Source organism: Lynx rufus, unplaced genomic scaffold (assembly GCF_022079265.1).
Source record: "Lynx rufus isolate CCGP_SWC_20201006 ecotype Redwood Valley unplaced genomic scaffold, mLynRuf1.p SCAF_7, whole genome shotgun sequence".
In the NCBI taxonomy this organism is placed as follows: Eukaryota; Metazoa; Chordata; class Mammalia; order Carnivora; family Felidae; genus Lynx; species Lynx rufus.
Window position 1 is genome coordinate 43,858,705 of NW_025814889.1, and position 24,963 is coordinate 43,883,667.

Genomic DNA, 24,963 nt, shown 5'->3' on the forward strand with positions numbered 1-24,963 from the left:
TCAACATCAGTTAGGACAATGACTTCTCAGAAAAATTTTTAAAATTATATATTTTTATTTATTGCAATTTTTGACATGTTACTTTTTAACAAAAGTTTACACAGATCTTAGTGTGTCTTACTTTGAACACATAATTCAGTAGTTCCACTTTTTAATCCTTATGGAAAGAAAGAATATTAATTAGTTTTACAGGATTGTTAGAGCCTCAGGGCCTGTTGAAGGGTATTTGACATAGAGTGTCCAAAGCAGGTTGGCATTGAGAGTATTTCATCTTGAACTTTTGTAAGTTGTTTCTACTCAGTATTCTCAAGAGGAAATACCTTTAGAAAGCAATAAAATTTGTTTATTTGTGGCATATATATTTCTCATGTAATAAATCTGAAAAAAAGAAACACTAATTTCATTACTGGTTACAGAGAAGTTGTCTTCATTAATGAAATTACCAATCAATAGCATAGATGTTTACTATTTTTAGATGTTACTATTCTCATAACTTGAAATGCATATTCAGATATCTCATGCAGTATTTACTAATACAGAAAACTCCTAAACTTAAATTACTTTATTTTATTTTAATAATTTATGTTTTTGGTTGGGGAAGTTATTCCTAAAAAACTAAATTTTATTTATTTATTTTTTAAAATTTATTTATTTATTTATTTATTTATTTATTTATTTATTTATTTTCAGAGAGACAAAGAGAGAGCATGAAGGAGAGGGAAAGAGAGAGAGGGAAAGAGAGAATCCCAAGCAGGCTCCGCACTGTCAGTGCAGAGCCCGTGGGGGGCTCAAACCCACAAACCATGATATCACGATCTGAGCCAAAATTAGGAGTTGGAGGCTGGACCCCCGGAGCTACCCAGGTGCCTCCTAAAAACTGCATTTTAAAAGAATGATTGATGATCCAACAGTGCCGACTTGGTGGACCATGTGGCGGTCCTGAGAGCAACGACCAACAGATCAGTAGAGGTAATTATTAACTACTAAGCAAGCATTACTTGACTGATTGTTTTTTGTATGCCTTAAAAGTTAATTGGATGAATTCGGAAGCCACGAGGCAGTGAGTGAGCACACACTCATGATTCTGTGTTCTGAATGGTTGCCTAGGCGTTGAGATCCGCAGAGGAATGGCTCTCTAAGAGGCTGCTCTCAGGCTTTCTTTTTCTGTATCCCGCAGGGATTCTCACTGGTCGCCCCCGTTCTGCTTGCCAACTGGTGCCCCCTAGTGGTTGTGTGAGGCCTTAAACAAGATCGGCTACTCTGGGAGTGTGAGATCTGTGTGGAGAGCAGGTGCAAGCCTCTGGCGCCGGTCTTCTTGCAAAAAGCCTCCTTCCCTCACCCCCTCCCCCCCCGGAACACCGTCACCAAATCCCACTTTCCCATCCAGTCATTCGCCAGTTATTAGGCACAAGCGAGTAGGCCCGTGACTGATGGCTGCTGGAAATACAAACATAAAAATTACGGACTTCTTCCTGTTTCACGTGTTTTATAAATTATTATGTCTGCAAAAAAAAAAAAGAGATTAGCTCAGCATAAATTCTGTTACTGACCTTTGGTATTTACTTTCTCAATTATTGGTTATTACTTTTAATTATTGTACTTTTGAGACCTGGAACATTCTAGATATTAAATTGACGCCGAGCAAATGAATGAATGCATGTATGGTAGAAACTGTTTTAGAGAAAACAGCCTTTAATATTCAGAATTCAGCTACCTGCTCCGTCTATTCAGAGTTTATTGACCAAGAGGAAAGACTTGGATATGCAAGCAAAAACAAGGAAAAGAGAACTTCACAATTTCTTTTCTTTTCTTTAAAATTTTTAATGTTTATTTTTGAAGGAGAGAGGGACAGACAGTGAGGGGGTGGGGGCAGAGACAGAAGGGGACACAGAATCTGAAGGAGGCTCCAGGCTCTCAGCCATCAGCACAGAGCCCGACGCGGACCTGGAACTCACAGACAGCGAGATCATGACCCCAACTGAAGCTGGGCCCTCAACCGACTGAGCCACCCAGGCGCATCTCATTTTCTAAAATATGTCTTCTTTTGACTTTATGTGAGTGCTCAATCAGATGGTTTCAATATATTTTTAAAAATAATTTGCACTTTTGTATGATGTAAAGTGTTTCAAAGATGATATCATCCATTGCATTTGACTGCATAATATCTACTGTTTCTGGACACATACAAGTACTATAGGGTCTTTCTTCATTTTGGAAGTCACTGTTTACATTTAAAAAAAAGGCCTGATTTAAGCAAGTATCTGGTTTGTAGAGCAGTGTGTTTGTGGCTGTGGAGGTCTCTGATGAAGGTTTAAGAGGGCATAATATCAGTTGTATTACCTGTTACTGTAGGGAAAGCTAGTGTGGAGGGAAAGACCAAATCTGAGGCCTCTGAGTTCAAGCCTCAAATTATCACCATCCGTGGGCTATCTTGGGAAAATAACACAATCTCTCTTATATCCCTTTTCTTCATTTTCAAAATGAGGCAACAATCTAAGCTGACCCAAAAGTGTGATTGTAAATTCGAATGATATCATGCATGTGGAACACATTTAAAAATCACTTCACATTAGGGGTGCCTGTGTGGTGCCATCAGGGTAAGCGTCCAACTCTCCATTTGGGCTCAGGTCACGATCTCACGGTTCCTGAGTTTGAGCCCCACGTCGGGCTCTGCACTGACGGTGCAGAGCCTGCTTGGGATTCTCTCTCTCTGTCTCTCTCTCCCTCTAGTTCTACCCCTCCCCCCCCCACTGTCTCTGTCTCCCTCAAAAATAAGCAAATGTAAAAGATCAGAAAATCTTTTTAAGTTTATTTATTTTGAGAAAGAGAGAGCACAAGTAGGGGAGGGGCAGAGAGAGAAGAAGAGAGAGAATCCCAAGCAGGCTCAATGCTGTCAGCACAGAGCCTGACAAGGGACTTGATCCCACAAACTGAGATCATGACCTCAGCTGAAATCAAGAGTCAGATACTCAACCAACTCTTGAGCCCTTAAGACACTTTTGCCGTTGATGTCCTTAGATAAATGCTATCGAGACAGTAAAACAATAACGGAATTACTTGGGTTTGTGTTGGCAAGGAAGATCTGGAGGAAATGATGCTTAAGGTGACACCTTGCTTATATTAATACAAATTAAATAGGCACATAGAATAAATATGGGTGCGTCCATCAGTGGATACATGGACATTTACAGTACAGTTAATGGATGTCTTTGAGTTCGATGGTAACAAAATCTTGGATTTGATTCCTGTAAAAGAAAAGGTCAGTAGGAAACTTTATGGCATAATGTGGTTCTTTGCATGAGTCACTTCCTTACGGAAGTATACATCAGGGTTTTGGAAATAAAGAAATAAAAGCTACAGGAAATCAGGAAGTAGCTTCTTCCTGCATATTTTAGCTGTGAAATACCGTACTAAAGTATTTAAGGAATTTTATAAATCAAAATGTTGTTTTATTATAGATTCTTTTGAATATTTAATGAAATAGTTCAATTGAAAATAGTTCAATATTTTGCATTTGCATAGACTTTCTCATTCAACTATCGTTAACATACAGGGTGTATTCATTTCAGGTGTACAATATAATGATGCAACCATCGGATTCATTTTTCAGTGTTCGTCAAGATAAATGCACTCTTTTTTAAACATTTTTTAAAAACATTTATTCATTTTTGAAAGACAGAGAGAGAGACACAGAGCATGAGTGGGGAGAGAGGGAGACACAGAATCTGAAACAGGCTCCGGGCTCTGAGCTGTCAGCACAGAGCCCAACACGGGGCTTGAACTCACAGACTATGAGATCATGACCCGAGGTGAAGTTGGACACTTACCCAACTGAGCCACCCAGGCGCCCCACGATAAATGCACTCTTACTCTTATTTATTTATTCCACCCGTTACCTCCCCTATCTCCCCTCCTTTTTTCACATATAGATACCCAGATGTACTCTACCATCATTTGTTAAAGTGTCAGTCCTTCCTCCACTGATCTGCAGAGCCACCTTTGTTGTATGTCGTCTGTGTATCCGTGCACCTGTTTCTGGGATCTTTTTCTCTTTTGTTGGTCTGTCATCCTCACACAAATACTACATGGCTTTAATTCATATAGCTTTCCAGTAAATTTGATATCTGGTATGAAAATAGATTGTTATAACTGTAAAACATTTTATGTAAACCTCAAGCCACAACCAAAACCAAATATGTATAGAACTTAAACACACACAAAGAGAAAGAAATCAGAGCATACCAGTGCAAAAAATCAAAAAAAACACAAAGGCAGACATCAGAGAAAAATACGGAGAAAAGAGTAAGACTAACAGAAAAGAACAAAATGGTCACAGTAAATCCTTCTTTATCAATAAGTACTTTAAATGTAAATAATTAAACTCGCCAATAAAAAGTCATAGAGTACTTGAGTGGATAAACGTACAAAGCACAAGACCCATCTGTGTGCTTTCTAAAATAAACTCACTTTAGATTTAAGGACACACATAAACTGAAAGTAAAGAGTTAGAAAAAGATATTTCATGCAAGTGGTAAATAAAAGAGAGAAGGAGAGGGTATATATATATCCGATAAAATCGACTTTCAGTCAAAAACTCTCACAAGGTAGGGGCGCCTGGGTGGCTCCGTTGGTTGAGTGCCCAACTCTTGATTTCAGCTCAAGTCTTGATCCCAGGGTTGTGATATCAAGCCCTACATCAGGCTCTGTGCTGAGTGTGGAGCCTGCTTGAGATTCTCTTTGTCTCTCTCTCTGGGGTGTCTGGGTGGCTCAGTTGGTTTAGTGTCTGACTCTTGCTTTCGGCTCAGGTCATAATCCCAGGGTCATGGAATTGAGCCTTGGGTTGGGCTCCATGCTGGGCATAGACACTGCTTCAGTTTCTTGCTCTTGCTCTCGCTCTCGCTCTGTCTCTCTGTCCCTCTGCCCCCCTCCTCTAAAAACAACGAAAAATAAGACAAGAAACAACAAAAAACCTCTCACAAGAGACAAAGAAGGACATTATCTAGAGATAAAAGGATCAATTAAGTGAGAATATATAACAATTATAAATATATATGCATTCGACATCAGAGCACCTAAATATATAAAACAAACACTGGCAAACAGAAGGCAGAAACAGAACAACAAGGAAACAATAATAGAGGACTTCACTACCCCACCTTCAGCAACAGATTGAAACATTTAGACAGAGTATCAATAAAGAAAACAACTAACTTGATTAGACCAAATGGACCTAACAGACACACATAGAGCAGAACACACATTCTTCTCAAGCACACATGGAACATTCTCTGGGACGGAGTACATGTTAGGTGACAAACAAGTCTTAAAACATTTACATGTTAGGTAACAAACAAGTCTTAAAACATTTAAGACTGACATCACGCTGTCTTTTCTGACCACAAAGGAATGAAATTACAAATCAATAGCAGAAGGGAAACCAGGAAATTCACAAATATGTAGGCATCAAACAAGGTCTCTGTAGGAGATAAGGCAAAATGTATCAGATAGTTTGGGAGCTGAGAACTTTAGGGCAACAGTGGGCAGAGTGAATTATTACAAATGTAGTTTGCTAAGTCTTAATAAACAGTCATGGGTGTTATACGCATATGGAGACAAGTCATACCATAATGAGATCAGATTCTTGGTATATTTACACTAGTGGGTTTGAAAACTACTCACGATAAAGTATATGTGGTTTCCTTTGAGATATTTGACAAAATCTATCATAATACTAGTCTACATGAAAGCGGTTTTACTCAGATTAGTTGTCATTACTTGAGAGAGAGATCATTTGCTCTATGCCACAGGCATTGTCTTTGGTCCCATCCTCTGTCACATTTATGAATGCTTCAAGTCACATAAATAAATTTGTAGAGGGCACGCAACTTGGATAGCTAATGCACTCAGTGACAGATTCATACACGCCAAGCATTCTTAAATTCAGCAAATGAAGAATCTGACACGATGAACGAAGCTTGTGTTAAAATCTAAACTGAAAAAGTAACACGGTGGGGAGAATTACCTTGATTTATAGAGGCTTACAAAAGCACTAGGGGAAGTTGAGGGACCTTATCAAAATAAGATAAGATAGTGTTCAAGTCACGGAGAAATATTAGATAAAATCAATACACATTGTTATAGCTCAGACTGCTCGGTGAGAACCAGGAATGGGGTGGCTGGGAAGAAATTTGGTGTTTTCAATTGTTCAAGTAAGTATCATATGAAAAGGATGTTGCAATTGATTTACTGGCCCCAAAAGGTGGAATGGGTGCAAATGCTTTAAAAAAAGGATACTTCAGCAACAGATGATCTTCTTATCACTGGGGGCCTTGCCCAACCTGAATGTACATCCATTTATGGAGAATTTAGCTTGATTTAAAGTATCGAGGGGCGCCTGGGTGGCGCAGTCGGTTAAGCGTCCGACTTCAGCCAGGTCACGATCTCGCGGTCCGTGAGTTTGAGCCCCGCATCGGGCTCTGGGCTGATGGCTCAGAGCCTGGAGCCTGTTTCCGATTCTGTGTCTCCCTCTCTCTCTGCCCCTCCCCCGTTCATGCTCTGTCTCTCTCTGTCCCAAAAATAAATAAACGTTGAAAAAAAAAAAAGTATCTAATTAGTAGGGCCAGTAGGTAAAATCTCCTAGTGTCCCTTGGTCGTTATCAGTGTTTTTGTAGTATTCTAAGATGGCTTTTTATTGCTGTTAGAACTCTTTGCGGTTACTTGGATTTAAAGTTAATTTTGAAAAGCTAGATTCAAAAAAAATTGTTAAAGGCTGTATTTTTAGAGCTGTTTTAGGTTCACAGCAAAATCGAGAGACAATTGCGCAGATTTCCTATATCCTCCCACCCCCACTCATGTACAGCATCTGTCACTATCAATACCTGCCCCGATTGATTTGTTAAAACTGATGAACCTATGCGGTCACATCATTAGCACCCAAGATGGGAGTTTACATGAAGGTTCACTCTTGCTTCTGTACATTCTATGGGTCTGGATAAATATATATGACCTGGGTGCAGTGGTATAGTGTTCGTTATACAGAGTAGTTTCACTGCCCTAAAAATCCTCTGTGTTCTGCCTATTAATCCTTCCCTCTACTCCTGCAATTGCTGATCTCATAGCGTGTCAATAGTTTCGCCTTTTCTAGAATGTCCTGGTGGAATCATATAGTGTACCAGTAGGCAGTCTTTTCAGATTGGCTTCTGTTATATAGTAATATGCATTTAGAGTTTCTCCATGCCCTTTCCTGGTTTGATACTTATTTCCTTATTTTACTGGATACTATTTCACAAGCTGCCCATACCACAGCTTATGCAGCCATTCATCTACTAAAGGACATCCTGGTTGCCTCCAAGCACTAACGATTATAAACAAAGCTGCTATAGACATCTGCCTGCAGGCTTTTGTGTAGATACATGTTTTTCCGTTCCTTTGAGTAAATGCCAAGGAACATTATTGCGGGGTTGTATGGTAAGAGCATGATTAGTTTTGTAAGGAACTTTCAAACTATTCCCCAACGTGGCTGCACCATTTTGCAATCCTATTAGCCATGTAGGAGAGTTTCTGTGGCTCCACAATTTGGCCAACATTTGGCGTTTCCAGTGTTCCGGATTTGAGCCATTCTAACAGGTGCGAACTGGCATCCCATTGTTTAATGACATTGTCTCCAGGACATATGATGTGGAGCTTTTCATATGCTTGCTAGCCATCTGTATATTATCTTTAGTTAAGGTCTTTGGCTCACTTTTTAATCAGGTTTTTGTTTCTTATTGTTGACCTTTAAGAGTTCTTTGTATCTTTTGGATAACAGCCCTTTATCAAATGTGAAGTGCAAATATTTTCTCCTACTCAATGGCTTGCCTTGTCATTCTTTTGACAAGGTGTCTTTGGTAGAGCCATTTTTAGTTGTAATGAATTCCAGTTTACCAATTATTTCTAAGACCTTTGTGGCAGCTTTAATAAATATTATAGTCATCCTATAATGTGACACTTTAGATTCCGTTACATATTTCCATAATACCAAAAAAAAACCCTACATTTAAATATAAGCTTTGAATGTAAATAACAGAAATTACAGAAATTGTACATTCAGGTTAGCTTGGCGCAGCAAATCCTGAATCGTACAAATTTTCTAATATGCTAGATTCTAATTTAAGTTTAGAAAGCCAGTTATTACAGTAAATCAAAAACCCTTTGTGGAAGCAACAGAAACTTCTCAACTTGCGGTGGATTTGATTTATTTTATCATTACTACCCTAACTCTGAGAGAGGATTTGACAACAGGATTCTGGAACCTAGGAGCAACCTACATCCCGGATGATTTTATTTAAGCCACAAATGGAATTCTCTGGTCCTTTTATATCATTGAGGTCTGTTTCTCAGTCAGCAGACATCCACCACTCTGGGCACTGGAGACAATGTTTAGATTGTTATCCATTTCAGGTTTCTTTTCCTTTATTCTCTGTCAACCTAATTGTACAAAGTGTGCAGCTCATATAATGACCCAGGTTATCATTATTGTAGGATCTAAGTTCTTGGTGGTATTTCTATTGTGTTGGCCCAGTATTTCATTTACCAGAACCGTCAGGGGAAATTGTAATAAAACTTGCTTTTATAAATCTCCTGGGTTCAAGGCATAGTTCTGCTAACCACCTTGTATAACAGTAACCTAACTGCAGTGATGCTGTTCTCCGCTTTTTGTTTCAAGGGTTGAGAAGGCACAAATGCAAAAAAGGAAGTCTTAGCTTCTAATTCTTCAGGGCCTTGATCATGTTCCTTATTAGAACAGTCTTCCTGTGGGCATTAGAAGCTCTACACCCAACAAAAACAAGGTCTTGGGCTAAATAGGAGATAAGGATTAAGGAGCGCACTTGAGATGAGCACCGGGTAGGAAAGTTTTCGATCACGGTATTGTACACGTGAAACTAATATTACGCTATATGTTAACTAAGTGGAATTTAAGTAAAAACTTTTAAAAATGTAAAAAAACACCCCCAAGATCTGGGGAAAAGGAAGGAATTTTCTTCATATGGGAGAAATAAGGTGTAATAATGGGAGGGGGGGCACTTTGTGAACCCTAACTGCATGCTTTGATTCACAGACCTGTCTATTCTGTCTAGGGCACCAGCTGGTGTCACTAGTGTGCATTCAGGAAGTCATGTCAGCGTCCTGCCCAGCAGGTCACTTATAGATAAGTAACTTCTTCAGGCATGAATGGATTAGCAGACGTTATTTTCTGCAAAATGCCAAATGCAAAATTGTGTGGAAAATCGTAACAACAAATCAGACATTCTGTTACCTTGTGAATGGCGATCCTTGCGGACATTACAGGTGCAGAGGTCAAATCTGCTCCTAAAATCCGTAATCATTCCTACAAACACAAAGCACTATCCAGTCCATGATGGAAGACGCTTAAGTAGAAGATCTGCCATCAGGTCATTAGCTGGTTTCCTTTGAACTTTGTGCTCTTTGGTCTTTGCCCTTGATAGACTGGGCATTCAGCAGAGGTATTAAAAAAAATCGGCCATGAGAAGGGAAGAGGTTATTATCTGAGCATCTATAGCTTCCATCCCTGCTGTCCAGCTAATGTTACAGGTGTCCCTGTAGTAAGTTCCAGCATGTGTGAGGAAAGACGCTGATGGACATGCACTTTTTCCACCCAATTATTGATAAATAAACCAAAAGTTGAAGCCTCTAGGTAGAATACGTATAGCAGGACTATAACATGAATTTTTAGACAAAATAGTCCTACGGTAACTGTGAAAATATCAAGTAAAATAATCATTGAGTCACTAGTAAATTCAAAAGTACAATTGTACGGGTAGCATTAGCTCACCCCTCTCCACCTTCTGCATCTCATTCTTTGCCCCGGGAGAGTGACCTGTGCAGACAACTTTGCCCCGTGGCTTCCACTTGCCTTTAGCCAATTGATTTGGGGGGCAGGAAGGCAGAGGAATGAGATAGGAGTCAGGGTTAATGGCCCTGGGCCTCCTCTAGGAGACTAGGACTGACTGTACTCCAGCCAGGGGTGCCTGGTCTACCCAGCTCACCTTCCTCTATCTTCTGCCTCACCAGTGAAGCCTTCCTGTGGAAAGTTCTAGGTTTCTGTTCTCGACTTGCTACAATTGCCAAAGATTTAGGAGTTATGTACCAAAATTTTAAACTTCATCTCAACTTACAAAATGAATGTTTCCACAACTGTATTACTCTTTTTAGATTGGGCTTGAGGGGACTTTTTAGAGGGATAAGAAAGTTCCAAAAGTGCATTTGGGTGATGTTGCACACATCTATTTATTTTCTAAAAGTCATCCAATCATGTAATTACATACCATGTTATGGTATGTAAATTAGACCTCACTAAAGCTAAGAGAAAAAAAAATCTGAAATCTCTGTCCTGCCTCATGAATATTGGGCATTCTGCTCAAATACCAGAAAAGGCCATTGAAAAATATGGTTTCTTTCCTAAATTCTCCCCACATTTTTTTTTTTTTGGTATTTAAGATGTCTTTAGAATGTCAAAAGTTGCCAGTATTTTTTTTCTTCAAATTATATTATTAAATTATTAGCATGATTTATAATCAATCTTGTTTTAGGGTCAGGAAATTTAACTGTTAGGTAATTGCAAGCTATTATGTTAAATCAAATATCACTATATCAGGAAGTGTAATTGAAAATTCATGTATTGTAACTAAACCGAAAGGCACCTATGTATCATTTAACTCGACTCTGAAAGGGGTACAATTTCCATTTCCCTGACTTTATGGGATTATCAGGAAACATTTTTCAAAGAACCATATATGATATTAAATTCAATATGTGGTGGACAGTTTAGAAATTATGTGTTATGTAGGTCATGAGAAATAAACTTAAGAAAAAAAAAAGAAAACATTTCCTTTGAGGTTTTCACCGATAGATGAAACTGTGTACCCTTGTCTGTACCCTGAGTGAACAATTTGAGGACTAGCTCTGAATAGCAGCAGATTTATTATTTTCTTATTATATATCATACTTAGGAAAACAAAACGTACACATATACACAGATATATTCACCCACATTGAAGATGCAAGATGAAGAAAGATATATGACATTGAATTTACAATGGAAAAAAAGGAGCTCTATCGAAACATCCCAACTTAAATTTAAAGGTATGGTATTCCTTTTTTTTCCCCAATTGGTATGGGTTAATATGAATAAGAATTCAATGTGGGTTAATCTGAATATGAATATGGACGGTAATTTCCAACATTGCAGTCTTTACTGTTCTTGGACTATTTTATTTTTTGGTGCTTTCCTCTGTCTGTCTGCCCCCATCTTGTCTTTCTGTCTCTCGCTCTCATTTATCAAGGTGAGGGCAACAATTGTTTTTAAAGTAAAATTTTGTGTCATATAGTTTCCTAAGGACATTCTCAGGACAAAATACACCCTTACTTGTTATTAAGAAAAATTTTGGGTCATATAATTTCCTAAGGACATTCTCAGGAAAAAAAATACACAAAATTAGTAAAATTGAGATGGATGTTTAGCCCCAATCATCCACCTCCTTCTCACTCATAAAAATGGCATCTTTAGTACTAGTTTTTAATTCAGCTTGTCAAAAACTTTGAGTGTATTTTTCACCAGGTGGATAATTTCAGTTTGGAAAATAGAGATACTGACTTGAAAGACCACAAAATGTAACGGCTCTTCTGTGCAAATTTTTTTTCACAGTTTGTAGATATCACTCTGAAACCAAAATGGGTTTTGGTGCAGAAAAGGAGCTCAGGTGGCTGCAAATAATGAATGTGCAACTCCTAGCTATTTAAGTGGCATCTGCTAATATTCATCCTTTACCAATAAATGCATCGTTCGCTAATAGTAAAGTTTGCTAATATTTAGTAAAGCTTGGGGTGTGACATACGTTTGAGTCTAATTGACAGGTTAAGTCCTGTCATTATACACAGGGCTTTTACTTAACTTTGTGATTATATATTTGTGTATTTTTTTCCTCGTATCTTGGTGGTAATGAAAATAAGACATTACATTTTTGCCACTATCTAAAGTTTCAGAATCACTGTAGAAATAGAGTTACTAATAATATAGTTACTTAATATAGATTGAGATGTTTTTGCAGGTTTTTCTTTTCTTGCCCTTAGTGTATATTCCATGCACAGTCCCATTATGTTTTAAAATTGCTTGGGGGCGGCTGGGTGGCTCAGTCAGTTAAGCGTCCGGCTTCGGCTCAGGTCATGATCTCACTGCTCGAGCCCCTGAGTTCGAGCCCCGTGTCGGGCTCTGTGCGGACGGCTCAGAGCCTGGAGCCTGCTTCAGATCCTGTGTCTTCCTCTCTCTCTGCCCCACCCTCTGCTTGCACTCTGTCTCTCAAAAATGAATAAATGTTAAAAAAAAATTTCTTGAAATAATTCCTCTCCATGGTTAAGCCACTAACTTAATATCCAGTTAGGGCCCTTTACTTCATCTTCCATTTTATTTTTAGGGATCACCTTTTTTTCATCTTGACTTAGTTCATTTTATAATTATGTATAAGTATACACACTGTGCAATTGTAATAATATATACAATGCCTATTATACGATATAATTATAATTATTTTATAATTATTTAAAACATTTATGTATTTTCAAAGTCAAACCTAGATAACAAGGTACTTCCAGAGATCTCCAACTCCCCAAAATCCAGATTCCATCTTTTGCTTTCACCCTGCTCTCTCCTCCCACACATTTCAATCCTACATACAGCCTAACATTTCTCTATTAAGTGGATGTGCCATAGTTTATTCCACTAGTTCCATTATTGGCCATGTAAGATGTTTGCATTGCTTTTCTATTGTATTCCTATTATAAATAGCACTGCAATGCCTTGCACATATGTCTTTTCATGTTTTGCCAACATGTCACTGGGATGTATTCCTAGAAGAGAGATTGCTGGATACCAATGCAAATGCTCATGTAATTTTGCTCGTTTTCCCCCAAATATCGCTCCACACGATGGTACCATTTTATGCCATGATGAATCTAATAGTGGCAAATATCTTTTTAAAATACTGACTTCAATGGGGCACCTGGGTGGCTCAGTCGGTGAAGCGTCTGACTCTTGCTTTCGGCTCAGGTCACGATCTCATGGTTTGTGAGTTTCGGGCCCCACATTGGATTCTGTGCTGACAGTGCAAAGCTTGTTTGGGATTCTCTCTCTCCCCCGCCCCTTCCTTGCTTGCTCTCTCTCTCTCTCTCTCAAAATAAACAAATAAACAAAAAAATAAAATGAAATAAAATACTAATTTCAATTTTTTTGGTATACCCAGAAGTGGGATTGCTGAAAGGTTTGGTAGCTCTATTTTTCTTGTTTTGAAGGACTGTCATACTGTTTCCAATAGTGACTGCATCATTTTATATTCTCACCAACAGTGTGCAAGGGTTCAAAGTTCTCCACACCCTCACCAACACCTGTTATCTCTTTTTGATAGCCATTCTCACAGACGTGAAGTGGTATCTCATTATGGTATTGTTTGCATTTACCCGATGATTAGTGATGTTGAAAGACTTTTCAGGTCCTCGGCCATTTGTATGCCTTCTTTGGAAAACAGTCTATTCAGATCCTCTGCCCCTTTAAAAATAAGATTTTTTTTTTTGCAATTGATTTGCATAAGTTGTATGAGTTCCTTATATATTTTGAATGTTGGCCCTTTATCAGATAAGATATAGATTTGCAAATGTTTTCTCTCTCTAATTTTTTTTTTTCTCTCGTTCCTTGTGTCTTCAATTTAGGTGGTTTATTTGAGATCTTCCTTTAAAAAAATTGTTTTTACTGTTTCTTTATTTTTGAAAGAGAGAGAGAGAGAGAGAGTGTAAGCGGGGTAGGGTCAGAGAAAGAGGGAGAGACAGAATCCGAAGCAGGTTCCAGGCTCTGAGCTGTCAGCACAGAGCCCGATGTGGGGCTTGAACCCATGAGCCGCGAGATCATGACCTGAGCCAAAGTCAGGACGAAGTCAGATGCTCAACCTCCTGAGCCAACCAGGCACCCCAGATCTTTCTTTTTATCTCAATGTAGGTATTTATGGCTACAAACATCTCTCTTAGAAGTGCTTTTGCTGCATCCCGTAAGTTTTGTTGTGCTGTATTTTCATGTTTATTTGTCATAAGTTTTGTGCTGTATTTTCAAGTTTGTTTTTTAAAGATTTTTAAAAATTTCCCTTTTGATTTCTTCTTTGACTCATTATTTGTTCAAGAGTGTGTTACTTAATTTGACATATTTGTAAATTTTCCAGTTATCCTGCTGTCTTGATTTCTAGCTTCATACCATTGTCACTGGAAAAAAAATCCTTCATATGATTTCAATCTTCTTAAATTTGCCATGACTTGTTTCATAAACTATCATATGATCTATCCTGGAGAACGTTCTGTGTGCATTTGAGAAGAATGTGTATTCTTCTGTTATTGGATGGAATGTTCTGGGTATGTCTGTTAAGTGCATTTGGTCTAAAGTAATAATTCAAGTTCCACATTCTTATAGTGATTTTTTGTTTGGATGGTCTATCCATTGTTGACTATGAGGTATTGAAGCCCTCTATTATTATTGCACTGTTGTCTATTTCTCCCTCTCACATCTGTTAATATTTGCTTAATGTATTTATCCGCTTTGATGTTGGGTACATATATATTTCTGATTATTATATCCTCTTGATAAATTGACTCCTTTATCATTACATGATGATGACCTTCTTTGTCTCTTGGTACAGTTTTTGACTTAATGTCTATCTTGTAGCTACCTCTGCTTTCTTTTAGTCTCCATTTGCATAGAATATCTTTTTCTCTCCCTTCTTTTTGAGCCTATGTGCATCCTTAAGGAAGAAGTGAGTCTTTTGTACATAGCATGCAGTTGTATCCTGTTTTGTTTTTTTTTAATCTATCCAGCCACTCCATGTCTTTTGATTGGAGGAGTTAATCCATTTATAATTAGAATAATTCTTTTTTTTTATTTTTTTTATTTTTGAGACACTATTTATTTATTTATTTTATTTTTATTTTATTATTTTCTAATATGAAATTTATTGTCAAATTGGTTTCCATACCACATGAGAAAGAATGAAATATGGCCTTTTGTAGCAATGTGGATGGAACTGGAGACTGTTATGCTAAGAATAATTCTTGATATGACAAGACTTACTAATGCCATCTTATTACCTGCTATTTAGCTGTTTTGTAATTCCTTTATTCTTTTCTCTTTTTCTTGCTGCCTTCCTTTGTGAGCTGGTTTTTCATAGGGGTATGCTTTGATTCCCTCTGCTTTTAGTGCATGCATCTAATAATGTGTAGGCTTTGCTTTGTGGTTACCATCCACTTCTGTAAAACATCTTATAGATATAACCAGTCTATTTTACACTGATAACAACTTCAATCTCATACAAAAACTCTTCCTTTTTAATGCTTGCCTTTTATGTTTTCGATGTCACAATTTGCCTTTTTGTAGTGTGTATTCAATAACAAATTATTGTGACTTTTTTCCCCTTTAACTTTTATATGAGAGTTAATTAATTTTTTCCAACCTTCTGTGGAAAACTTCCAGTGTTTCTCAATTAACTTCATTAGACAAACAAACAAACAAACAAAAACACCTGTTACTGTGTGCATATTGAACAAGTATCCATCAATTCCTGCTTTATTTTCTAGCATAAAGTTGTTGGGTTTTATCAACTGCATTTTTTTACAACTATTGAGATGATCATACATTTCTTTCTAGCTCTATTAATAAGACAAAATGAATTTCTTACTATTGAATAGCATTGGATTCCTAGTATAAATCTGCCATGGTCATTTTATGTTTGGGCTACAATAATATATTTAAGATGTTTGTATGGACACTTAGGAGTGATTGATTTTGGATTTTTAAAATTATTTTTATTTTTATTTTCTGATGTTAAAGTCTTGTAAGTTAAATTCTGTGCAGGAGAATTCTCTACAATTTCTGTACAGGAGAAAACACAAGATAGTGAAAATGTTATTTCCTCCAAAATCGTAAACCTTAATATGGCTCAAATTCATACTGTGGAACTCTTTTCATGATGCTTAAGAGAAATAATTGAGCCTAAGTTTGAAAAGGCTTCTGCACCCTTTCTCCTAATGTTTTCTGATAATCATGTGTTTGATTTTTTTAAATGAATAAATGACATTTTATTACAATTACTTTGAATTTTTTGATGATAACTTTTAACATATCAAAATATTAAAAAACAATCTGGGAAATACAGGGAATCCATTAATTGAATGAATATAACATATTTTACTGTCTTGTGAATATTATAAGATAAAAGCTATGTACTATTTTTCTGACATACTGTTTTATATGGTTTATGATGCTCTTTCTCGACCAAGTTCAGCATCTTCAAATGTGGTTTTTTTACTCCCACAGATTTAAAGGGTATTTGGAATATGAATTTCAGCATTTATAATTCAATTTATTGACTGAACAATAAGGATGATCATAGTTATGGGGAGTGGCTTCTTATCAATTATTGTGATACATTTTCAAAAATTATCTTTGATGACATAAAATGTGCAAATATAGGTGTTCATTTATTCAACATAAAATAATTGCTCATATAATTCCACAAGCTAATGTCCACCAACCTAAGTCCTTTTTAATGAGGTTGAGAAAAATAACAATGTATATAGTTGAGGCACTGGATGAGACTATTTACTTTCTGTGTTATGACACCAGTTTGTTGATAACAGCCATCACTGAATGCACATCTTATCTTGAACCTAGCAGTATATGGAAAATAAAATGAGTATTTTCATACATATGAAAAAGAAAATAGTCGTCACTCTTAAAGAATTTACCGTCTAAAGAGAAGCTGAAGCATCATTATTACACGAGTTAGAAAAGATCTTAGGATTTTTTTTTTTTTAGATTAGAATAGCTGGTACCAGGAGTCGTATTTAGCTTTGATTTGTATTGCTTTCTTAGTAAATGAGATGGGTTGAATGACTTGTGAATATTATTACATTAAAGCAAATTTATTAATTAGAAAGTATCTATTTGTGTGAATATAGATGTGTGTATTTGTAAGTGCACATGCACAAATGAGCGTGTGTATGCATGCGTGCTTGGGGAATTATTAGGTGTATACATTAAAATTCTTTATCCCTCTGGTCAGTTATGTCTAATATTAGCAATTTCTTAAGATCTGATATAACATGCATCATAGCTCTAACCATGTAGTGTTACTATTACTGAATAAAATACATATTTATTTTTCTGTTTATTTAGGTTTTAAGCTTTTGATTGCCTGATATCATTTGAAATTCAAAACCAATATTATTTGCAATCCTCGTCTTACAGTTGCTTTCACTTCTTAGAAATTACTTTTCTAAGCTAATTCATTTGATTAATCCCTCAGATTCTTCTGTGATGTTGCCTTGGTCTAAAATCTTACTGGGGATATCTGGAACCATAAATGGTATTCTGGTTTTGACTTTGATTTCCCTGTGTTTACTGGGTAAGTTGAAAGATTTTAAATACAAGTATGGAAATGTTTACGTTCTTCTTACTACTCTTTTCATATTCATTCATTCACTTATTCATTTTCTGTCATGTTAACAAAGGCTTAATTAGAAGCTACTGTGTATAAAGCCATATAGCATTCTCCATTGTAATGTATTTAATCTGTAGTCAAATCAGGTGAGTATCTTGTTCTCAAGTGGCATACATTCTAGCAGGAAGAAAACGTGTGTGTGTGTGTGTGTGTGTGTGTGAGAGAGAGAGAGAGAGAGAGATGTATTTGGAAACCGTGTTTTGGATTTCTTAGAAAACTGTGAATAAAGAGAATTCCATTATTTTTCTTAAAAATATTTATATGTTTTATCTAAGATTACATTTAGTTTATTTTTTTGTCCAACAAATATTTACTGAACAGCTACTATACCCCAAGCATTACCACAAATTTTCACCACCCCCCCCAAAAAAAGGAATAATCAGGGTCAAGAATCTCTAATGAGAGACATAGATTTTAAATAAATAATTATGGTAGAATAGGCTAAACACAGTATCATAGGTTTCAGTAGGGCATTAAGAAAGCATGGAAAGAGGGGCGCCTGGGTGGCGCAGTCGGTTAAGTGTCCGACTTCAGCCAGGTCACGATCTCGCGGTCCGTGAGTTCGAGCCCCGCGTCAGGCTCTGGGCTGATGGCTCGGAGCCTGGAGCCTGTTTCTGATTCTGTGTCTCCCTCTCTCTCTGCCCCTCCCCCGTTCATGCTCTGTCTCTCTCTGTCCCAAAAATAAATAAACGTTGAAAAAAAAAATTTAAAAAAAAAAGAAAGCATGGAAAGAGGATGTAGGCTCTCTAGAGGAGGAATTTTGCTTTATTTCCTACTGTATCACCAGTTCTTAGGACAATGCCTGGCACAGAATAGATCCGCAGCAAATATGTATTCTAAAAACTAATTAATCGTGTCACCCTTAAAGTTATTTTTCATTAAATGAACATGAAAATAAGAAACTTCCCAGTTACCCCTTCAGATGTTTCTTGTTCGAATCATCAGAATCATTCCAAAGAATTTGTCTCTGAAACATTGCACAGAAAAGATATTTACCCTATGTTAAAATAATCCTGTTGTTAAGTTTCTCAGGGAGTATTGCAAAAATGCCAAAAAGGAAATAATTCAAATCTCACCCAACACGATGACATTGGAAACCCAAAAATGAATAATGGCACAAGAGGAAATATAAGTAATAAGGACACAAGCCACTGTGGCTCACAAGCTACGGACCATACAGGTATCTCTCAAAGCTTTGGCTTATATTGAGTTTAATTGTTTGGCTTTCAAAATTTGAAAAATCCTATTTAACAGGTATGCATACATATGCATATACATACATATATATATATGTATATATCTTTATGTACATATATATATTGATTATTCTTTTTCCAGTGGGAGGAAAGCTGTAAAAAAAAGAACAAAACAGTCTGTTCCCTTCAGGAACTTAAAATCAAATTGAAACACATTAATATGGAAAGTTAACTGCGATTATAAGGCAGTGTATAAATAAGCTGCCAATAACTATTTTTGTCTTTTATTTATTCTGTTTTGAAATTCAAAATGAATAAAAGTGATTATACACAACAAATTATCCATTATGATTTTATTTATTTTTTTTTTAATTTTTTTTTCAACGTTTATTTATTTTTGGGACAGAGAGAGACAGAGCATGAACGGGGGAGGGGCAGAGAGAGAGGGAGACACAGAATCGGAAACAGGCTCCAGGCTCCGAGCCATCAGCCCAGAGCCTGACGCGGGGCTCGAACTCACGGACCGCGAGATCGTGACCTGGCTGAAGTCGGACGCTTAACCGACTGCGCCACCCAGGCGCCCCGCCATTATGATTTTATGCTTAGAACTTGCAATCATGCAAAATTTTGGAAAACTGTCCCTTCTGCTTCCAATTATTTTCAGTTTAACTTTAGAACACTTACCTTTTTGAGCCTTCAACATTTACTTTATGGTTTATGTGAAAAATGTGTTGATTGGGGCGCCTGGGTGGCGCAGTCGGTTAAGCGTCCGACTTCAGCCAGGTCACGATCTCGTGGTCCGGGAGTTCGAGCCCCGCGTCGGGCTCTGAGCTGATGGCTCGGAGCCTGGAGCCTGTTTCCGATTCTGTGTCTCCCTCTCTCTCTGCCCCTCTCCCGTTCATGCTCTGTCTCTCTCTGTCCCAAAAATAAATAAACGTTGAAAAAAAAAATGTGTTGATTAATTTATTTTATAATTACTTGCCAAAGGGTTTTCTCTACTCCATTAGTTTGTGTTATTCTCTTGATCACATATGAAAATGTCATATATATTATGGTTTACTTATTGGTACTCTTTGCTTTTGGATTATGTATCTGTTTTACACGTATAAGTCTCAAAGTAGTTAAGAGACTGTAATTTTAACACATATTTTACACTCTGATTAGATGTTAAGAAAGCTTTGATAGGTAAACATGGAATCATATAGACACCATTAAACTTTTATTAAAGTCAGTCTAACTGCTGTATATCCAATTCTGAGATATTAATTTCCTATTACTTTTTTTTTTAATTGAAGAAATACAAACATGAAGTTAACCATTTAAAATAATGCAATTCAATGGCATGAGGACATTTGAATGTGCAACGGCAAATCTATCTAGTTCCCAAACATTCTCATCACCCAGAAGAGAAATTCCTACTCCCGATAAAAAAATCCCCTACTCCTTCACCGCGGCCTTTAGCAACCACTAATCTGTCTTCTGTCTCCGTGGATTTACCTATTCTGCATTTTCATATATGGAATCATACAATATTTGACTTTTTGTGTCTTGCTTCTTTCACTTAGCATAATGTTTTCAAGGTTCATTCGTGTGACATCATGTATCAGCATTTTATTTCCTTTTATGACTAATATTCCACTCTTTGTATATATCTAAAATTTGTTTAAGATGGCAATACCAATCAAAGTGATCTATCAAAATTCCAATGCCCCTTTTTTTTTTTTTTTTGCGGAAATGGACAAAGTGATCCTGAAATTCATATAAAGTTGCAAGAAATCCTGAATAGTAAAAACAGTCTTGAAAAAGAAGAATAAATTTGGCAGATTCACATTTTCCAATGTCAAAACTTAATGGGGATGGAAAGATGAATCCTAGCTGCTTAATATTTACGGGGTTTCTTTTCACGGTGATGAAAATATTTTGGAATTAGATAGTAGCTGTATTTGCACATTGTGGACATGCTAAAAATTCATGCACGTTAAAGTGGTTAAAATGGTGGCTTTTATGTTACATGAATTTTACTTCAATAAAAAAAGGAGATTTTAGGGGCGCCTGGGTGGCTCAGTCGGTTGAGCGTCCGACTTCGGCTCAGGTCACGGTCTCGTGGTCCGTGAGTTCGAGCCCCGCGTCAGGCTCTGGGCTGATGGCTCGGAGCCTGGAGCCTGCTTCTGATTCTGTGTCTCCCTCTCTCTCTGACCCTCCCCCCTTCATGCTCTGTCTCTCTCTGTCTCAAAAATAAATAAACGTTAAAAAAAAAAAAAGGAGATTTTAATGGCCATAAGTTTGAATAGATATACTGACCTGCCGTCATATTTACACATACAATTTACTTTCGTTCATTATTATGCCAAAGTCTTAGGTATTTACAATTTAAGACCTCAGTTTAATTTTAAGAAAATCGAGGAATATAAACTTGTAATTATATAGAGGTTGAAAAAACTAAATTCTCAATATTAGTTAATATCAAAAGGGAATCATTAAGGATTTATGCACATAAAGGAAGTAGAGAAGTCTTAAAGCTTTATTTGGTTAAATTATAAGAAAATGGTATAAATAATATTTAATCTCTCAAGTAACATTAATGCAATATACAGCTTAAATGGTTCATGTTATTTTAGAAATTACATTAGATCCGGGCATGAAAAACATTCCCCTTTGTCTAAGTTTTGCTTCATCTTACTAAATTGATTTCTTAATTCCCAAGAATTATCATTTGTGTTTTGGACACCTTGTAAATCTGAACCCCTTGTTGTGAGTGATTTTATCATACAGCTCCACTCTTATACAACACGTAAGTATTCAGTGTCCAGAGATACATATGTAATTTAATTTTCTTTGTTTCCTTTGTGTCACTACAGGATTGTGCCCATCAGAATGGCTCAAATATCATAAAAAGTGTTATTGGTTCTCTAATGAGATGAAAAGTTGGAGTGACAGTTATAGGTATTGTTTGGGAAGAAAATCTCATCTACCAATCATTCAGGACCACATTGAAATGGTTAGTGGTTTAGGGCCAGGGTTATGGCGTTAGTTTCTGTGGAGTTAAAAACAGCCTACCTCAGGGCGCCGGGGTGACTCAGTCTTTTAAACATCGGACTCTTGGTTTTAGCTTAGGTCATAACTTCACGGTTTTGTGGGTTCGAGGCCCACGCCCAGCTCTGCACTGTTAGTGCGGAGCCTGCGTGGGATTCTCTGTCTCCCTCTCTCTCTGCCTCTACCCCACTCATGCTGTTTCTGTTCCTCTCTAAATAAATAAAAAAGTAAATAAATAACTTAAAAAAATGACTTACGTCCTATTTCTTCCCACCCTTCCAGTCAGTTATCATTTACCTTGATTACTGAGTTTTTGGCACCTTCCTAAATTTTGTGCTCAAAGCCAGTGCCTTACTTGACTCATGCTAGCCCTGGACTGAATACTTGTATTCGATGTACAGGTAGCGTATACGTATATGTATGTTTACAATAAATGTGCAATGTGTGTAAATAAGTTATGAATTGATTACTATCAGAATGCTCATGCAGGATACTAATTGTCCAATAAGATCCTAAATCGTTTTAATATGTCTGAAAACTATTAAAATATTCTGTTCACTTACTCATTCCTCACTTCTTAGGCTTTTATACAGAAAAACCTAAAACAATCAAACTACGTGTGGATTGGGCTCAACTTTACATCCCTGGAAAAGGCATGGACCTGGGTGGATGGTTCTCCATTAGATTCAAAGACGTGAGTCTTTTCAAAAAGACTATCTGATTTACTGTCTATCGTAGAACTTATCTTCATAAAGCACCTCTCGGTCCACCAAAATCAACTCTGAAATAGTTCTCGGTACTAAAACATTTGAAAGGATGAAAATCAGGTTAATGTTCCCTGGAGTAATGATGGATACTTTGGTTTTGTTTTCAAAGCAAAAGACTAGAAAAGAATAAAGGTTGTGCATTTATTGTTTAAAAACTACACCATATGCAACAATGGAAAGAAGACTAGACCAAGGACGTGGGCACAAATGTACTCTCAGTTCTGTCACTTCTAAACAGACTCTCTGGGAACTTTCTGCGAAATCACAGACAGCAATATTAACAGACATACTGTAACTTTTAGTGAATCAAAGGATTTGAAAATGCCCTGAAATCTGAGTTACGTTTTGATTAAGGGAGGGAATTAGCCGAAAATGTAAATGGATGTCGTTAGCAGCGATGATTAACAATGTATTTATCATTTCTTCTACAGATTTGTCATAAAAGGACCAGCTAAAGAAAATAGCTGTGCTGCTACCAAAGAAAACAAAATTTACTCTGAAACTTGCAGCAGTGTTTTCAAATGGATTTGCCAATATTAGAATTAAAAAAAAATTTAGTAGTGAACTAATCAATGATGAAAGCTTTTGCCTATTAGGTTCTAATATTAACCTTAAGGAGTGAGAATTTAAAACTGAAAACAACAAAATGTCTTCTCCATTTTCTCTCCATCGTCTACATTGGTCCTAATCTCAGAGTAACCCATGTAAATAATCCAAAATATGCCCTTCCCATTTTTTATGTGATTATATAATCCAATGTGAGTCCATGGATTTATACTCAGGACTTTTATTCATTTTTCATGCTATAACAAATGTGACCAAATTTATCTGCTTTTCTGTATTTTGCTTGTTTATGTGTAACAATATTCTGTGTTAATTTCATATCATTCTGTGTTGCATTGTAGTATGGATTTATATATGTTTTACTGCTTTGTTGAGCATTAACTTCATTCTCAGGTTTTTGCTACTGTAAGCTATGTTGCAATAAATATTCTGAATATCTTTTTATTTTATTTTAAAGTTTATTTATTTATTTTGAGAGGGCGGGGGGCAGAGAGAGAGGGGAAAGAGAATTCCAAGCAGGCTCCACACTGTCAGCGCAGAGCCCAATGCAGGGCTTGAACTCAAAACCCTGAGATCATGACCTGAACAGAAATCAAGAGTCAGAGGCTTAACCGACTGAGCCACTCAGATGCCTGTGAATAATTTTTTAAATGGTAGCCCTTTCATTTCTTTTTCTTTGATATAAACCTTAAAAGTGGAAATTCTGACTAAAACATTAAATATGTTTTTTTGCGTTAGATTTTATACAATTCTAATCTAAATTACAAACTGATAAGATTACAGGTACAGAGCAAAAACACTTTCCTGTTTCGTGAACCTCTTAAGAATTACTTGCCGGAATGATACATTTTATTATATTAAGAAGAATTTTTTAATGTTTTATTTATTTTTGAGAGAGACAGAGAGACAGTGTGAACAGGGGAGGGGCAAAGAGTGAGAAGGAGACACAGAATCCCAAGCAGGCTCCAGGCTCCGAGCTGTCAGCACAGAACCAGATGCGAGGCTCCAACCCAGGAACAGTGAGATAGTGGCCTGAGCCAAAGTCCCACCCCCAGCTGACTGAACCACCCACGTGAATTTCAAGTACATTGGATACTTTCACGTATATTTTCTACACAAAAAAATTTCCTACTTAATCACAAATTAAATGATCAAAATTCACACACCTCTAACATTGACCCAGCGCTACCATCTAATTCTTGGACTCGCTTTAAGGTTTGCCAATTGTTTAAAAAAAAAATGTCCTTTAGAGTAAAATATCTAGCTCAGAATCATTTTCTGCATATAGTTTGTACGTCTCTTTAGTCTCCTTCCATCTAGAAGAGTTCTTTGGACATCCTTATTATTCACAACCTTGATGTTTCTGGATACTATAGCAGGTTCTTCTCTTTTTAAAAAATTTTTTAATGTTTATTTATTTTTTAGAGACAGAGAGAGACAGAGCGCAAGTGGGGGAGGGGCAGAGAGAGAGACACACACAGAATCCGAAGCAGGCTCCAGGCTCTGAGCTGTCAGCACAGAGCTTTGGCGCAGGGCTCGACCCACGAACTGTGAGATCATGACCTGAGCCGAAGTCGAAGGCTTAACCCACTGAGCCACCCAGGCGCCCCTCTAGCTAGTCTGCAAAATGCTATTTAATTTGAATTTGTCTGATTATTCCTCGTGGTAGATTCAAATTCTGACTCGTTGGCAGAAACAGTGAGAAGTTCTCACTGCATCCTTTCAGAGTTATTTGTTCTCTTGTTGATGCTATTCACTTTGTGCACCCAGTTAATGTGATGTCTACTGGACTTCATGTAAAGTGACTCTTCTCCCTTT

The 24,963-nt window shown here is 36.9% G+C and overlaps 1 protein-coding gene and 1 long non-coding RNA gene across 5 annotated transcripts; one reads left to right on the forward strand and one right to left on the reverse strand.

The window, feature by feature from the left end:
- Window positions 1–820: 820 nt before the first annotated feature.
- Window positions 821–23,594, forward strand: LOC124501527 (killer cell lectin-like receptor subfamily F member 1). Of its 4 annotated transcripts, XM_047065781.1 has the most exons (7): window positions 821–969; window positions 11,010–11,142; window positions 17,391–17,489; window positions 18,610–18,765; window positions 21,640–21,779; window positions 22,396–22,508; window positions 23,013–23,594. In XM_047065781.1, the coding sequence occupies exons 2-7, from the start codon at window positions 11,058–11,060 to the stop codon at window positions 23,119–23,121; spliced, it is 702 nt and encodes a 233-aa protein (XP_046921737.1). In that variant the 5' UTR covers window positions 821–969; window positions 11,010–11,057; the 3' UTR covers window positions 23,122–23,594. The 4 variants fall into 4 exon arrangements, with proteins under 4 accessions (XP_046921737.1, XP_046921740.1, XP_046921739.1 ...); XM_047065782.1 differs by lacking the exons at window positions 821–969; window positions 11,010–11,142 and adding an exon at window positions 14,033–14,090; XM_047065784.1 differs by lacking the exons at window positions 821–969; window positions 21,640–21,779 and having other exon boundaries at window positions 9,397–11,142; window positions 23,013–23,116.
- Window positions 16,425–19,589, reverse strand: LOC124501528 (uncharacterized). Its single transcript, XR_006959782.1, has 2 exons — window positions 19,466–19,589; window positions 16,425–16,752 (listed from the first exon to the last, which is right to left on the reverse strand). It is a non-coding gene; the product is annotated as an uncharacterized LOC124501528 (long non-coding RNA).
- Window positions 23,595–24,963: the final 1,369 nt, after the last annotated feature.

Bases quoted from the DNA above. Each gene is read 5' to 3' on its own strand.
- LOC124501527 (XM_047065781.1), top strand. From the start codon at position 11,058: ATGCAAGATGAAGAAAGATATATGACATTGAATTTACAATGGAAAAAA. The intron at 17,490-18,609 runs GTAAGTTGAAAG...CCTGTTGTTAAG, and splicing joins GATTTCCCTGTGTTTACTGG to TTTCTCAGGGAGTATTGCAA. The intron at 18,766-21,639 runs GTATCTCTCAAA...GTGTCACTACAG, and splicing joins ACAAGCTACGGACCATACAG to GATTGTGCCCATCAGAATGG.